Source organism: Schistocerca cancellata, chromosome 3 (genome assembly GCF_023864275.1).
Source record: "Schistocerca cancellata isolate TAMUIC-IGC-003103 chromosome 3, iqSchCanc2.1, whole genome shotgun sequence".
NCBI classification, from domain to species: domain Eukaryota; kingdom Metazoa; phylum Arthropoda; class Insecta; order Orthoptera; family Acrididae; genus Schistocerca; species Schistocerca cancellata.
The window spans coordinates 594,428,596-594,445,112 of record NC_064628.1 but is presented as its reverse complement, the minus strand read 5'-3'; the positions used below and the strand labels follow the sequence as shown (position 1 = coordinate 594,445,112).

The following is a 16,517-nucleotide window of genomic DNA, read 5'->3' as shown; positions in this document are numbered from 1 at the left end:
AGTGTGATGAGTACTGTATAATTGGTTACATGTCCAAATCCTAATATGAACAGGAAGTAAAATTAATTTTGCAATGTGTACAAAGATTGGAAAAAAAATGCATTTCAGAACACGACAGAACTAATATGTAATGGAGAACTCAAATCCTTTGACAGTATCTAAACCATATACTGAGATGCTGGGATATCAACTTATAAGTGACATCTATGATGACCATTCCTCTTAATTGAATATGTTGATTGCAACAACCTACTAACCTGCAAGATAATTGTTACAATGGAGCTGTCCCTAAATACTGATAGAGGGAGAGGATTTGTATGTGTGTCAGATGGCCTGGTGTCAGTTGAAATGCTGACTTGGGATAACAACACTGTGTGTGAGACACTTTGTCATCATTGCTAAGTTTGCACTTGAGCCATGTTAGTGGTGTTCTGAATATGACGGATGGCAGCTTACATGACCTCAAAAGCTTGTACTACGGCCGATGCTTCCTGCAAGGTAAGATCTGTAGCGGTTCCTGACAGATATGATTATTTGGAGCAAAATTTATCAACAGCTTTGAATGGGCAAAACAGTGTAAGACTTAAGGCAGTTGTGTCCAACACCCAGACCATGGGCCACATGCAGCCGAGGCAAGTATCAGTATGGCCCAAGAATTAACACCTATTACACAATCAGTAAAAAAAAAAAAAAAAAAAAAAAAAAAAAAAAAAAAAAAAAAAAATCCATAAAATTCTGTTTATGTAAAGTTATGATAAATTGAATGTTTTCAATCTGGAACTTCCACCGCATGATGCTATTCTCTCATTGATCTAACCCATTCTTAACACTGCAGTCTGTGCTATACTTGAACCCCCAAGAGTCTTGTTCTTGTAACCACCCAACTTGTCAGACGCGCTTGTTTGTTATCTTGTGCCTACATCAGTTGCAACTTTGAAACTAAACATATATTTAAAATAATAAATGAAATCTCATATATAAAATGTCAAATTAATTCCGTCTTGCTTTTTTAGAATAAATAAACATACATTAATAAGTTATACATAACCTAAATGTGTTAAATGTGTATCTCTTACTGCTTTTTTTTTAGCTCAGCAGTTAGTATTAAGTAAATTTCGTGTGGCCCAGAAATTCTCATCTTCTTCCAATGCGGCCCAGGTAAGCTATAAGGTCGCATATCCTCAACTTAAGGCATTTTGGGTTATCACATGTGAATGTGTATTTCTGACAGATGCCACAAATAACTTCAGTCCAGATTATGAGTGGCTTCTCAGATAACTTTGTGTGCTGATGAAACTGCAGAGTTGCAAATAACACATGATTCTTCTGACTGTAGTAAGATTCTAGTAAACAGCACAATTCCTTGAAAGACTCATCTATGCCCCAACCAGTTGTGACAGTTTATGCAGAAAATAAATAAATAAATAAATAAATGAAATAATGAAGGCTCATCCCAGATAAAGATGAATGTTGATGAAGGTTGTCATTCATTTTCTTGAAGGTGTGAAGTGCTGATGCAAATAGTGAAAATACACGTTTTGGTTCTCTTTTTATTACATTGCAGGACTTTTCTTCCTCAGCATGAGTGAGGGAAGATTAAAAATAAATCCATACCTTGTGACATCTGACTGCTGTATGCAAAAGCTGACAGATTTGTTAGATTTCAGATAACGGTGAATCTTTTGCTGGCAGAAGAAAGAGGGATAAAATTAAAGGAATGAACTTTCCCACTTTCTTGTCAATTCAATCAAGACCTTGGTACAAAAGATGACTCCCCTACCTACTCCTTCTACAGGGATTTTTTCACTCTTTTTGTCACTCTCCTGTAAGATGATGAAATCCCAATTTTCAAATGCTAGTGACTGTTAATTTTAATGTGTGTTTGTCAGAATGATCCTGTCTGGTAGTCACCCACCTTTGGTATGTCTAATTGGTGGCAGTTTATATTTGAATTGTTCTTATCTATAATGACCTTTGACAGCTGTCAATATTTATGTAACTTGCATGATAAAATATCTGTCAAAATGATCCACAGACATTAAAATATTGTTCTTTATTCATTTGTAGTTTCACAAATCTTTTGTATTCTAGATCTGTAAGTTTACTTTCTTTACAGATCAGAGATTCAGGCACAGAAATCGAAGAAAAATGGGCTTACAGCCCTGGAGAAACAAGTGCTTGGTCTGAAGCAACAACATCCTGGAATGATTCTCATGATACAAAATGGATATAAGTACCACTTTTATGAAGAAGATGCTGAGGTAAAATGGGAATATTTCAGTATTATATGCAGCTTTAGATTCACTCACAAAACAGATTTTCAGAAGCATATTTGATGCTTAGTCAGAAAGTTGGTTATATCCTACCATTTGGTGGTAAGTTGGACTCATTTATTTTTCTGATATAGGAACAAATGCTTAAAAAGTTCTGTATGGTCATAGAGAAAAAGGTAACAAATACTGATGAAAATAAAACTTGCTATAGAATTGCCTCAGTGTACTGATTGTCACCATATAACAGTTTTGTTGAAAACTTAATTGTTGCTGCAAGCACCTACCACTCACCCTGAACTCTTTCTCTCCAGAACAGAAATAGTAAATTGCTTTCCTGGGTTTTATTGTGGTCGTCTTTTTGTACGGTTTGTTTTTTAGGTTTTTTGTAACTTAGTTGTCACTGTTTTTGATAATGAATGCACGAAGTTCATTGTTCATTTCTACTTTTCATTTGATGTATGTTACTTTTTCATTACTTTAGTCTTGTTATAGTATTAGTTTTTAAGTCTACTTTAAACTTACTGTGTTAAGTTCCTCTATCCACTGCTGAAGCTAGTTTGTACTATTGGTAAACATTGATGTTGGAGGATCTCTTTGTGCAACTCATCGTTCAGTTCTGAGATTCTCACTGTCCTGATGAAGTCTAATGGAAGCTGTAGCATTAATGTTTATATTTCTTCAGTATCATTATCTTTTTTCTTTTGAACTTCAGTACAGGTTTGGCTGAAACTGAGTCAAAAGTTTTCTCAGAATCTGTTAATGTCACATTGCTCAATGACCTGGTGCAAGTCTGCCATTTGGATGCCACTTTTGATGACTTCTGTGTCCTTCAGCCGATGATACCCAGTGTTCACAAATGGTCACCCTTCCAATGACTAATGGGTACAACGTTGCTTAACTTAAGTGATCACGTGAGAACGGTGTATCCAATATGGCATAGCCTTTAGCATAATCTATTAATCTTAGACAAAATGATAACTCAAACTAATTTTTTCTTTTTGTAATTTCATTCACAACTTACAAATGACCCATTGTACTGTATCTAGGTACTTATAAAGCCAGTTTATTTATTTACTTGATAAAGTCCAATTTTTTTCCCTTTCAGTTAATGATAATTTGGGGAATATCGCAAATCTTTTGGAGAGAAGGTTTGATTTCTTGTATGTCTGTTTTATTTTGAAGTACAGCTGTTAAAGTATAGGTCCAAATTAGCAGATTGTGTGTCAGCAGATATTAACAGGCATTTTCCAAGTATTACTTTTGCTATAAACCTGTACCTAGTAGTTGGATGTATGCTGCATCATCAGTCCACCGGCGGGCTACACTTTGAGTATTCCACCAATGGCATCTGTGCAGGCCAGCCATCAGAGGCCACCTGCACTGGGCCACATGACTTGTGCACATGGCATGGCATCCGCATCTGCCTACCAGAGCCCTTCTCTTTATAAGCACATTGCAGTAGGCACTCACTGTCACATTGTGCTCATACTTATTGTCAGCAACTCCTTGTAAGAGTTCTTGGATCATTGCTATGTTTGTCTGTGCATTCTCAACTATTGTTTGCTTGTATGTGGAAGAAGAATAAACTTAGTTCATTGTGGCCCTACTGTCATTTGTATTTTACGGTATGATAAAACTGGTGATGAGTGTAGTGTTCACTCACATTTGCTGATTCTATTTGGTTGTTCCTTTGTTTCTTCTGTCCACGGAGACAGTGCCCCAATCTCTCCTTGAGCAGCAGCAGGCTCTTTCAGTTGCTATCACAAACTTGCTGGCCACATTAATGTTCAGGCTTCCATTGATGTAACCACTGCCCTTTCCTCCTTATGATGATTCAGCTGAAGACTAGGAGGCTTATGAGAGGCAGCCTTGGCAACACTTCTTTGCGTTTGGTGTCACTGATGCAAACACCTGTAAGGCTTTGTTCCTTTCTTGGATTTTTGCTTGGATCTACCAGTTGTTGTGCCAGTTAGCACCATTACAGGAACCAATGATGCTTTGGTACTGATCCCCCATGGTACACAAAACGGGTCAGATCGTTGTTGCAAAAGCAATGAAAAAAGCATGCCAAATTTAAAAGAAAGCAAAATCCCCAAGATTGGCAAAGTTTTACAGAAGTTCGAAATATGGCGCGTACTTCAATGTGATATGATTTTAATAATTTCCACAATGAAGTTCTGTCTCAAAATCAGGCAGAAAACCCAAAGAGATTGTGGTCATACATAAAGAACACCAGTGGCAAGATGCAGTCAGTACCTTTACTGCACGATAACAACGGTGAAGTCACTCATGACAGTGCTACTAAAGCAGAGTTATTAAACATGGTTTTCCGAAACTCCTTCACCAAAGATGAAGTAAATATTCCTGAATTCCAATCAAGGACAACTGCCAACGTGAGAAACATAGAAGTAGATATCCTCGGAGTAACGAAGCAGCTTAAATCACTTAATAAAGGCAAGGCCTCCGGTCCAGATTGTATACCAGTCAGGTTCCTCTCAGAGTATGCTGATAAAATAGCTCCATATTTAGCAATTATATACAACCACTCGCTCACAGTAAGATCCGTACCTAAAGACTGGAAAATTGCTCAAGTCACACCAATACCCAAAAAGGGAAGTAGGAGTAATCCGCTGAATTACAGGCCTATATCACTAACATCGATTTGCAGTAGGGTTTTGGAACATGTACTGTATTCGAACATTATGAAATACCTCCAAGAAAATGATTTATTGACACACAGTCAGCACGGTTTCAGAAAATATCGTTCTTGTGAAACACAAATAACTCTTTATACTCTTGAAGTAATAAGTGCTGTGAACAGGGGATGTCAAATTGATTCCATATTTTTAGATTTCCAGAAGGCTTTCGACACCGTTCCTCACAAGCATCTTCTAACCAAACTGCATACCTACGGAGTATCGAATCAATTGTGCGATTGGATTTGTGATTTCCTGTCAGAAAGGTCACAGTTCGTAGTAATAGATGGAAAGTCATCGAGTAAAACAGAAGTAATATCTGGCGTTCCCCAAGGAAGTGTTATAGGCCGTCTATTGTTCCTGATCTATATTAACAACATACGAGACAATCTGAGTGGCCACCTTAGATTGTTTGCAGATGATGCTGTCATTTACCGTCTTATAAAGTCATCAGATGATCAAAATGACTTGCAAAATGATGTAGATAAGATATCTGTATGGTGCGAAAAGTGGCAGTTGACCCTGAATAAGGAAAAGTGTGTAGTTATTCACATGAGTACGAAAAGAAATCAGCTAAATTTCGATTATGCGGTAAGTCACACAAATCTGAAGGCTGTAAATTCAACTAAATACTTAGGGATTACAATTACAAGTAACCTAAATTGGAACAATCACATAGATAATATTGTGGGTAGAGCAAACCAAAGACTGCTATTCATTGGCAAAACACTTAGAAGGTGCAACAGGTCTACTAAAGAGACTGCTTACACCACTCTTGTCCGCCCTATTCTGACATCGAAAAAGTACAAAGAAGGGCAGCTCGTTTTGTATTATTGTGAAATAGGGGAGATGGTGTCACAGACATGATACATGAATTGCAGGGGAAATGATTAAAACAAAGGCAGTTTTCGTTGCGATGGGATCTTCTCATGAAATTTCAATCACCAGTTTTCTCCTCTGATTGCAAAATCATCCTGTTGTTTCCCACCTACATAGGGAGATCATCATGATAAAATAAGACAAATCAGGGCTCACACAGAAAAATGTAAGTGCTCGTTTTTCCCGCATGCTGTTCAGGAGTGTAACAGTAGAGAGACAGCTTGAAGGTGGTTCATTGAAACCTCTGCCAGGCACTTCATTGTAAATAGCAGAGTAATTACGTAGATGTAAATGTAGATGTTGATGGAATGTGTAAGTTATTGTCAAATTATCACCATAAATGCACGCATGTCATTGAGTACATGTAGAGTTCTATCATTGTTATAAAAGCCCCATCAGTCCTACTGGTCTTGGGCGGCCAAACTCCATGGCCTCTGTTGCAAATGTCAGTTTGTTACTGAAGCACATCATGATTCCTATGCTGATTTTATGGTCTGTGACACCATCATTTTGTTGCTCCCAGCCCCATCTCGTGGATGTGGATGTAGACATTAACTGTGGCCTCCAGTGCCTACAAATTCTAACAAACTGTTTATCAAATTGAGAGTGATGGACAACGTGCTCAGACTACAAGGGGACATGGATGCAGCCATGACTTTACTGAACTCGTAACTCATAAACTTATGTGGATCTGGGATCTCTGGCATTGGCTCTGCCCATTTGATGTTTGGCAAGCTACAACAAGCATATTCCAATTTTGGAGCAATTACGGCTCTTGCTATGTATAAATCTGTGCTTCGTTCCTTGACTTTTTTCATGGTGGATGATAATTGATAATTTGTGCCAGGCGACTAGCGCAAGTTTTGGTGTTCTCGTAAAGGTAAGTCATTTTATATTATAAAAACATATAGTTTAGTACTGATTACGTGGTAAATAGGTGTATTAGTGTGCCTTTTAAGAGTACCATTAAAGGTTTCATTTTTCTTTACATAATATAGCAGAAAATGCGAAAAGATCGTACAGTCATATTTTCTGTTTACGTTTTTCCGCAGCAAATCTATATAATTTTGTTTAGTTGTTCTTTGCTCTCTCCAGTAATTTAACTGTAGCATACCTCTTCATTATTTAACTCACATTTCCAGAAAGTAGGTTAAAGTTTAAGTTGTTGTTTCAGAAACTTTGCACTGTTGTTTTTGTTTACACACAGTTGCGTATAGGCCAAATTTGTGGAACCATATTTTCGTATTTATCTGTAATTTAACTGACTTATTATTAAGAAACTATTACGTTTATCATGAGTGAAAAGTGCTTGACTTGCCATAGAATTGTTAGGTCGGGGCTTTGGTGTGACGGGTGCTGTAGTTTTTTCCATGTGGGTGACTGTAGTGGCGTGGGAATAGCGGAAGTAAATGAGACTCATCAGTGGTTTTGTAGGATATGTAGTAGAGATAGGAAGATACTAGAACAGGAGGGGAAAATTGATGCCCTTCAGGCTGAGTTAGACAAGGCCAGGGGAGATCTTGGCAGGTTAAGGAGGTAGAAGGGTAAAGAGAGGTGGGAAGTGGCAACAGGCAACAGGATGAACAGGCCTAGAAGTTTGTCTGACAGCTTCGTGGTGAATATGGAAAATAGACCTGTTGCTTCAGTTAGAAGCTGGTGAACCTCAAGCAGTTGCAGGTATAGACAGGACACAACAAACTTTCAGCAGCAAATTGAAATGTAAGAATGTAGGGAAATCAGTAAAGAGAAAGAAAGTATTGTTAGGTAGTTCCCATGGAAGAGGTGTTGGCCAACTTTTGCAGGATGAACTAGGATCAGAATACCAGGTCACCAATTTTTTTTTAAACCTAGTGCTGGTCTGGAGCAGGTGACAGAGGATTTAGGATCACTTTGCAGAGATTTCACTAAGGAAGACGCCATGGTTATAGTGGGTGGGGCAGGTAATAGTATTGACAGAGATCCTGGGTACAGTATAAAGTGTGACCTGGCAAAGATTGCATCAGCATTGAAGCATACTAGTGTTGAGTTTGTATTTGTTCTTGGGCACCATGACCAACCTCATTTGAACTCTTCTGTCAAGAGAGTTAATTTGGAGTTGGAACGGCTGCTTATGTCGGGTGCAGGGTCACACATTGGTGTGGTTCCTGTTGATTCTCTCAATAGGTGGGATTATACTAAGCATGGACTACACGTCAACAGGAAAGGGAAGGATAAACTGGCTGGGAAAATAGCAGGAAAGTTAAGCGGGGGGGAGGCACTGTCATGAGTGATAAAATACCTGTGGTTATAGGGTTCAGAAAAGACCCTTTTTTAGGGTAGGGAGAACAAAAAAAAAAAAAAAAAAAAAAAAAAAAAAAAAAAAAAAAAAAACAAATTTTAAGAGAGGTTAGGACTGAGACAAACCTTCAGTTTGAGAAAGAAATCAAGAAACATAATTCTAGCTTATTACATCAGCATAAACAGCTATAAGTTAAGAATTTTCAACAGTCAGCAGTCAATTTTAACTCAGTCAATGTGAAATGTTAGCTATCTTTATTGCATCAAAATATTCGAGGACTGAGAAATAAAATTAATGAATTAATTATCTGCATAGATGAATTAGACTCCTCAATCCCAGTTGACATAATCTGCCTCTCTGAACATCATGTGACCACTGGTATAGAACTTCTAAGTGTTACAGGGTTTAGGTTAGTGTCTCACTTTTGTAGAGAAGAAATAGAGAAAGGAGGAGTTGCCACATTCATCGGGAACTGTCATAAATTTAAGAACATAGACATTCATAAATTTTGCCTAGAACAGCATATGGAAGCATGTGCAACAGAAGTAGAATTTCACAAAAAATCCTTCATAATATTAAGTGTATATTGAGCACCTGCAGGTAACTTGCACTGGCCCATTAACAACCAAAAACAAAGAAATAGTGGTTGCTGATGATTTCAGTGTAGATTTCTTGAAAGACTCTCCCAATAAGAATTTATTTGAGTTATAACACTATCATTCAACTTAATTCCCACTGTAAAGTTCCCCACTAGGGTAGCCAATTGCTACAAACAGCCATTGATAATATCTTTATAGAGAAGTCGAATGAACAAAATTATGTTGCAAAACCAATAGTCAATGGCCTCTCAGACCATGACATGCAGTTCCTTCTGTTAAATGTGAATACTGAACAGGATATAAAATCTGTTAAAACTGAGCTCAAGAGGGTAATCAGTAAGCCAAAAATTGATTATTTTAGGACACTCCTCAGTGACATACACTGGACTGATGTTCCTCAGAGACATACACTGGACTGATGTTTACAGTGCTCATGGCATGGATGAAAAATATAAAACTTTTGCCAATAAAGTGCTTACTTTATTTGAACACTGGTTTCCCCCAAAATTAACCAAGGTTAGAGCAAAGTCTACAAAGAAGCCATGGATTACTCAAGGAATAGGGGTATCTGTAAAACAAAAAGAAACCTGTATCTGTCAATCCGAAACAGTTCTGGTGTTGATGCTATAGCACATTACTGCAAAATATTAAAGACTGTAATACAGACATCAAAGCAAAAATATCACAAGTAAAAGATAGTCATATCAGATAGCAAAATAAAGACAATATGGGACATAGTGAAGGAGGAGATCGGTAGAACCAGACATGAAGAGGGACAAATAGCATTAAGAGCAAATGATTCATTGGTTACAGATGTGTGTAGTGTTGTAGAACTTTTTAACAAACATTTTGTAACTGTTACTGAAAAGATGGGGTTGTCAGGTTCTGTAGATGCTGCTATGGAAAACCTTAGACCAGACATTTCAAGTAACTTCCATAATATGAATTTGATGCCAACTACCCCAGCAGAAATAATGTCCACCATAAAATCTTTAAAACCAAAAACATCTAGTGGGTATGATGAAATATCAAGAAAGTCAGTTAAAGAAGGTGATTCTGAATTAAGTAACGTATTAAGCTATCTGTGTAACCATTTGTTTATCAGTGGAATATTTCCTGAATGGCTGAAATATGCTGAATTTAAGCCACTGTTTAAGAAGGGAGATAAAGAAATAGCATCAAATTTCCATCCAACTTTGCTTTTGCCAGAACTCTCAAAAATTTTAGAAAAAGTAATGTACAATCAGCTTTATAACCATCTTACCTCAAATAACATATTGTCAAAGTCACAGTTTGGATTTCTAAAGGGTTCTGATATTGGGAAGGCTACCTACACTTAGAGTGAAAATGTGCTTAATTCATTAGACAAAAAATTGCAGGCAACTGGTATATTTTGTGATCTGTCAAAGGCATTTGACTGCGTAAATGATAATATCCTTTTAAGTAAATTAGAATATTATGGTGTAATAGGAAATGCTGCAAAATGGTTCGAATCTTGTATCTCTGGTAGGAAACAAAGGGTGTTATTAGGAAAGAGACATGTATTGAGCTATCAGGCATCATCCAACTGGGAACTAATTACATGTGAGGTCCCACAGGGTTTCATTTTAGGGCCCTTTCTTTTTCTTGTGTATATCAATGACCTTTCATCAGTACATTACCAGATGCCAAGTTCGTTTTGTTTGCCAATGATACAAACATTGCAATAAAGAGCAAATTAAGTGTAGTCTTAGAAAGATTGTCTAGTAAAATATTTGTGGACATTAATCACTGGTTCCTAGCCAATTCTTTGTCACTAAACTTTGAAAAAACACACTACATGCAGTTCAGAACTTGTAAGGGGTGTCCCACAAGTATATGCCTAACATACAATGACAAGCAGATAGAAGAAGTGGACTGTGTTAAATGCTTGGGATTACAGCTTGATAATAAATTCAACTGGGAGGAGCACACCGCAGAACTGCTGAAGCGTCTTAACAAATCTCTATTTGCAATGCAAATTGTGTCAGACATAGGGGATATAAAAATGAAAAAGCTGGCATACTATGCTTACTTTCATTTCATAATGTCATATGGGATTATTTTTTGGGGTAATTCATCTAGCCAAGCTAAAGTTTTCTGAGCACAAAAATGTGCAGTAAGAGTTATATGTGGTATGAACTCAAGAACATCCTGTGGAAGCCTGTTTAGGGAACTAGGGATATTAACTATTGCTTCCCAATATATTTATTCCTTAATGAAATTTTTCATTAAAAATGTATCACTTTTCCAAACCAATAGCTCAATTCACAGAATCAATACAAGAAATAAGAATAATCTTCACAAGGATTTAAAGTCACTTAACTCCTGTACAAAAAAGTATGCATTATTCAGGAACACACATTTTCAATAACTTGTCAGCAGCCATAAAAACCTTAACAACCAATGAAATTCAGTTTAAGAGAAACCTAAAGGATTTATTGGTGTCCAACTCCTACTCCACTGATGAGTTTCTCAGTAGAACCAACTGATATTTGTGTGTGTGTGTGTGTGTGTGTGTGTGTGTGTGTGTGTGTGTGTGTGTGTGTGTGTGTGTGTGTATACAATCTAACTTCTGCACCATTTCAGTGCAGTAATATATTCATTGTAAATAAGTATTATAGTAGTTCTATTACATGTTTATTACCTTATAAATAAATAAAAACTTTTTTTTTTGGATTCAGCGCATTGGTGTTTGTAAAATGATTCTTTCATATCATGTTCATAAAAAAAAAAGACGATCATTCCACTTGGGACCTGTGGAAGGTACATTAGCTTATTTGTTTCAGTTGTAAATATTTGTCATGTATTATTGTTTTTCTGACATGTTCTACATCCTGGAGGACCTCCTCACTACGGATCAATTGGAATGAAAGTAAATCTAATCTTCAGTCTGGATACTTTCAGTGCTTTTGATTTTTTCTCTTGCAGATATTGTGCACTTTGTTTCCAACCAGGTCCCTTACCAGCAGTTAGATTCTCTGTACTCTAGGTTGTTGTCCATTTTCTCGGATGGGTTAGGTTGTCCAACCAATTCTGCAGCCCACATTACACTGAAATCTCTGGTGCTGCCACATTTTTTCTGTGTATGCCATATTCCAGTGGCTTTTTGTGATTAAGTGAAATTGGAATTGGACAAGCTGACATTGTTGGGGGTCATACAAACTATTATATTGAGTAAGTGGTGTTCACCATCATAATTGTTAAAAATTTTCTGGTCAGCTTCATCATTGCAGTGACTTTGAAGTTTCTGTTAACTCTCAATCTATCGTTGACACCTAACCTTTGCTGTGTCTGCACAGGTTATTGGCTAAACTCAACAGGGTCCAGTTTTTCTCCAAAAGTGGTTTGTGTGAAGTCTATTTAAACATTTTCGTTGGATGAGGAATCTAAACTACTACTTGTGATTAACACACCCTTCAGGTTGTACCAATATCACCGCCTTCTGTTTGGTGTGGCTCACACCCTGGTGGTTTTTCAGCATTTTTGAAACAATTGACAATGTCTGTTCCATAGTGCATCATCTATCTCAACTGTTGGGATGATGTCAAAGCTCTGCCTTGCCCTCCAAATATCAAAGAACTCTGAGCATTTTTAGGTAAAATTGCTTACTATCACAAATTTATTCCAGGTGCAGCTGCATTGGCCCATCCCCTCAATGAGCTGCTCCACAAGCACATTCCTTTTCAGTGGACACCAGCTTGCAAGCATGCATTCATGCTTTTGAAATCTAAACTGCCTTCTGCTCCTTGTCTGGCTAATTTCCATCCTGACCATCACCTGGTTTTGGCCATGGACACCTCTCAGTATGGGCTCAGGGTCATTCTCACACATCGATATGAGGATGGTACCAAATATCCAATAGCTTATGCATCAAAAGTGCTCACCTCTGCTCAACAACACTACTCCCAAGTTGAGAAAGAGGTGCTCACTATCGTCTGTGACCTCAAAAAGTTACATGTGTTCTTGTGTTCACCTAAGTTCCACCTCATCACTGACCACAAGCCCTTGGTTTCTTTGTTTCATTCCTCTGCTTCATGGTCCAATAAAGCAGCACATTGCTTCCAATGTTGGACATTGTTTCTGTCTTCCTACAACTATGGAATATATTTCCGGCCTATCATGCAAGACGCCTTTTCACTTAGATGTTGAGGCGCAATATATGGTGAATGGATTTCTATTATGGGTTCCTGGATCACAGCTGCCGTCACCGCCGATCTGGTTGTGCATCAAATTGTATACCTCATTCAGCATAGTTGGCCAGTCAGACCTTCGGGAATGTCTTCCAATTCTTGACAAAACTATTTTGCCCTCCAGCACCACCTTTTGGTGTTTGGTGATGGTGTTCTCTTAGCCACGGATGGGCTGTCTTGCACAGTTATGATCCCAGCTGCCCTACAGCAAGATATGTTCCAGATCCTAAATCAGGGACATGGGGTGGGGGGAGTCTCATGTACCAAGCTACTGGCCTGTCAGCATGTGTTTTGGCATGGCATCAATGATGACAATGTACAGCCTGTTTCAGTTGGCTCTCAGTATGCTACCCAGCAGATGGTGCCAGGGACGAAACTCTCTCTGTGGCCCACATCGGAGCATCCTTGGGAATGCCTCCATGTTGACTTCACAAGAGCTTTCCTAATTTCTTTCTGTTTGTTGGTTGTCAGTGCTTTCTCTAAATGTCCATATGTTATCAACAGTCCTTCAATATCACCTGCGGCTATGATTCAGGACACCTCCAGAATTTTTCCAATTAAAGTATTGTCTTTTATGCTGATGACAAATAATGGTCCACACTTTGCGTCTCAGACATTCCATGATTTGTGCACATGTCAAGACACTTGTCACATTACTGCTCCTCCTTTCCACTTCTAGTCTATCAGCAAGGCAGAATGTCATGTCTGTATGTTCAAGGTTCAAATGAAGAAGTATGTTGCGGAGTCCTCCTTGGACGACACCTGGACACACTTCTTGAGTTTCAACAGGTTTAGGCTGGTGGGCAGTTGGAGTCTGGCTGAGATGCTCCATGGTCACCAGCCATATGCCCTCCTGCATCTACTCATGCCACTCCACCAAAGCCTTTTGGCACGATCCTTGTCGCAGTTCACCCCTGGCTCCATGGTTTGTGTCATCATGATTTGCTCCTGGCTCCATGGTTTGGGCTTGAGGGTTTGGCTGCAGACCAAAGTGGATTCTAGCCATGGTCCACAGCTGTTAAAGCTGGTGCATCTGTATGATGTGCACCAGTGATGGGCTGGTGGTGTACAACTACGACCAGCTGTGCCCTCACTCCACAGTGAGGGCTACAGATCCGACGCTGCTGCCTCCACCTCCTCTCTCAACATCTGTCCTGATTTTGCAGGGAGTCACTGCTGTGGAGGCAGACATGTCCTCCTTTTGGATGTTGCCACCTCCTGCCTTTCCTCAGGAATCCAGCCCCCTGGTGCCTGCTATCTGCTTTTCCTGCAATGCTTTGCTGCCACTGGTAATTCCGCTGCCTGTTGGGTCAGTGCCTTCAGGTCATTCAACACCAGTGCTCCCAGCACCTCCAACAGAGGACTGGTGCCTCCATCAACATCACATTTCCATCACATCCAGGAACCGGACATTGAGGTGCAACCAGCACCTTAGTCACTGGTTCTCTCTAATGGTACTTCATGGGGGAACAGCTGCCTTACGTGTCCATAGCTACACAGCTTCCATTCCTACTCACTGGTTCCGACCCATAACATTTGGATTCCCGACTCGGCAGCAAGCCACCAGTGTCCTACACTTCAAATATCCTGTCAGTGGCATCTGCGCAGCTGGCTACCAGATGCCACATGCAATGGACCCCCTGAGTTGTGCACATGGCAAGGCATCTGCTGTGCTGCCTACTGGAGCCCTCCTCTTTGTAAGTGCAGTGCAGCAGGCACTCACTCTCATATTGTGTACATGATGATTGTCAGCAGCTGCTTGTATGTGTTCCTGGATTGTTTCTATGTTTGTATCTACATTCTCAGCTGTTGTTTGCTTGTCTGTGGAGTAAGAATAAATTTTGGTTCATTGTGATTGTGCCGTTGTTTTTGTCTTATGTTAGGAGTCAATCTTGTCTCCAGTTTTCACCTTTTCTTTTCTTTGTGTCTGAATCAGCTTTACACATCTCATTATTACTTCGGATCTGTCATCATTTTCATTGCTAATTATACAGGGTGTTACAAAAAGGTACGGCCAAACTTTCAGGAAACATTCCTCACACACAAATAAAGAAAAGATGTTATGTGGACATGTGTCCAGAAACGCTTAATTTCCATGTTAGAGCTCATTTTAGTTTTGTCAGTATGTACTGTACTTCCTCGATTCACCGCCATGATTTCATACGGGATACTCTACCTGTGCTGCTAGAACATGTGCCTTTACAAGTACGACACAACATGTGGTTCATGCACGATGGAGCTCCTGCACATTTCAGTCGAAGTGTTCGTACACTTCTCAACAACAGATTCGGTGACCGATGGATTGGTAGATGTGGACCAATTCCATGGCCTCCACGCTCTCCTTACCTCAACCCTCTTGACTTTCATTTATGGGGGCATTTGAAAGCTCTTGTCTACGCAACCCTGGTACCAAATGTAGAGACTCTTCGTGCTCGTATTGAGGACGGCTGTGATACAATATGCCATTCTCCAGGGCTGCATCAGCGCATTAGGGATTCCATGCGACGTAGGGTGGATGCATGTATCCTTGCTAACGGAGAACATTTTGAACATTTCCTGTAACAAAGTGTTTGAAGTCACGCTGGTACGTTCTGTTGCTGTGTATTTCCATTCCATGATTAATGTGATTTGAAGAGAAGTAATAAAATGAGCTCTAACATGGAAAGTAAGTGTTTCCGGACACATGTCCACATAACATATTTTCTTTCTTTGTGTGTGAGGAATGTTTCCTGAAAGTTTGGTCGTACCTTTTTGTAACACCCTGTATGTATTTTTAATTCAACTCTAGGTCTATACAAACATTTAAAGGAATGTGGCACGCTTTTGCAATTATTGTTGTTGTGCCATCTGTCATCTTGGTGAAGAGATGGGATATGTGTCAAACAAAGGATATTATTTGAATATAATAGAGGGAAACATTCCACGTGGGAAAAATATATCTAAAAACAAAGATGATGTGACTTACCAAACGAAAGTGCTGGCAGATCGATTGACACACAAACAAACAGAAACATACACACAAAATTCAAGCTTTCGCAACAAACGGTTGCTTCATCAGGAAAGAGGGAAGGAGAGGGAAAGACGAAAGGATGTGGGTTTTAAAGGAGAGGGTAAGGAATCATTCCAATCCCGGGAGCGGAAAGACTTACCTTAAGAGGAAAAAAGGACAGGTATACACTCGCACACACACACATATCCATCCGCACATACACAGACACAAGCAGACCTGTGCTTGTGTCTGTGTATGTGCGGATGGATATGTGTGAGTGGATGTGCGAGTGTATACCTGTCCTTTTTTCCCCCTAAGGTAAGTCTTTCCGCTCCCAGGATTGGAATGACTCCTTACCCTCTCCCTTAAAACCCATATCCTTTTGTCTTTCCCTCTCCTTCCCTCTTTCCTGACGAGGCAACCGTTGGTTGCTAATGCTAGAATTTTGTGTGTATGTTTGTGTTTGTTTGTGTGTCTATCGACCTGCCAGCACTTTCGTTTGGTAAGTCACATCATCTTTGTTTTTAGATATATAAAGGATATTATTTGTTTTCTTCACAGTCCTATAGTTTTGAGTTGTTTCGGTTTCTTA

At 39.1% G+C, this 16,517-nt stretch overlaps 1 protein-coding gene across 1 annotated transcript in view; it reads left to right on the top strand.

The window, feature by feature from the left end:
* LOC126175467 (DNA mismatch repair protein Msh3-like) overlaps positions 1–16,517 on the top strand; it is a 415,279-nt gene that overhangs the window by 41,967 nt on the left and 356,795 nt on the right. Inside the window, exon 3 of the mRNA XM_049922278.1 lies at positions 2,117–2,261. Within this exon, the coding sequence (XP_049778235.1) occupies positions 2,117–2,261 (145 nt within the window). The remainder of the gene's footprint in view (positions 1–2,116; positions 2,262–16,517) is intronic.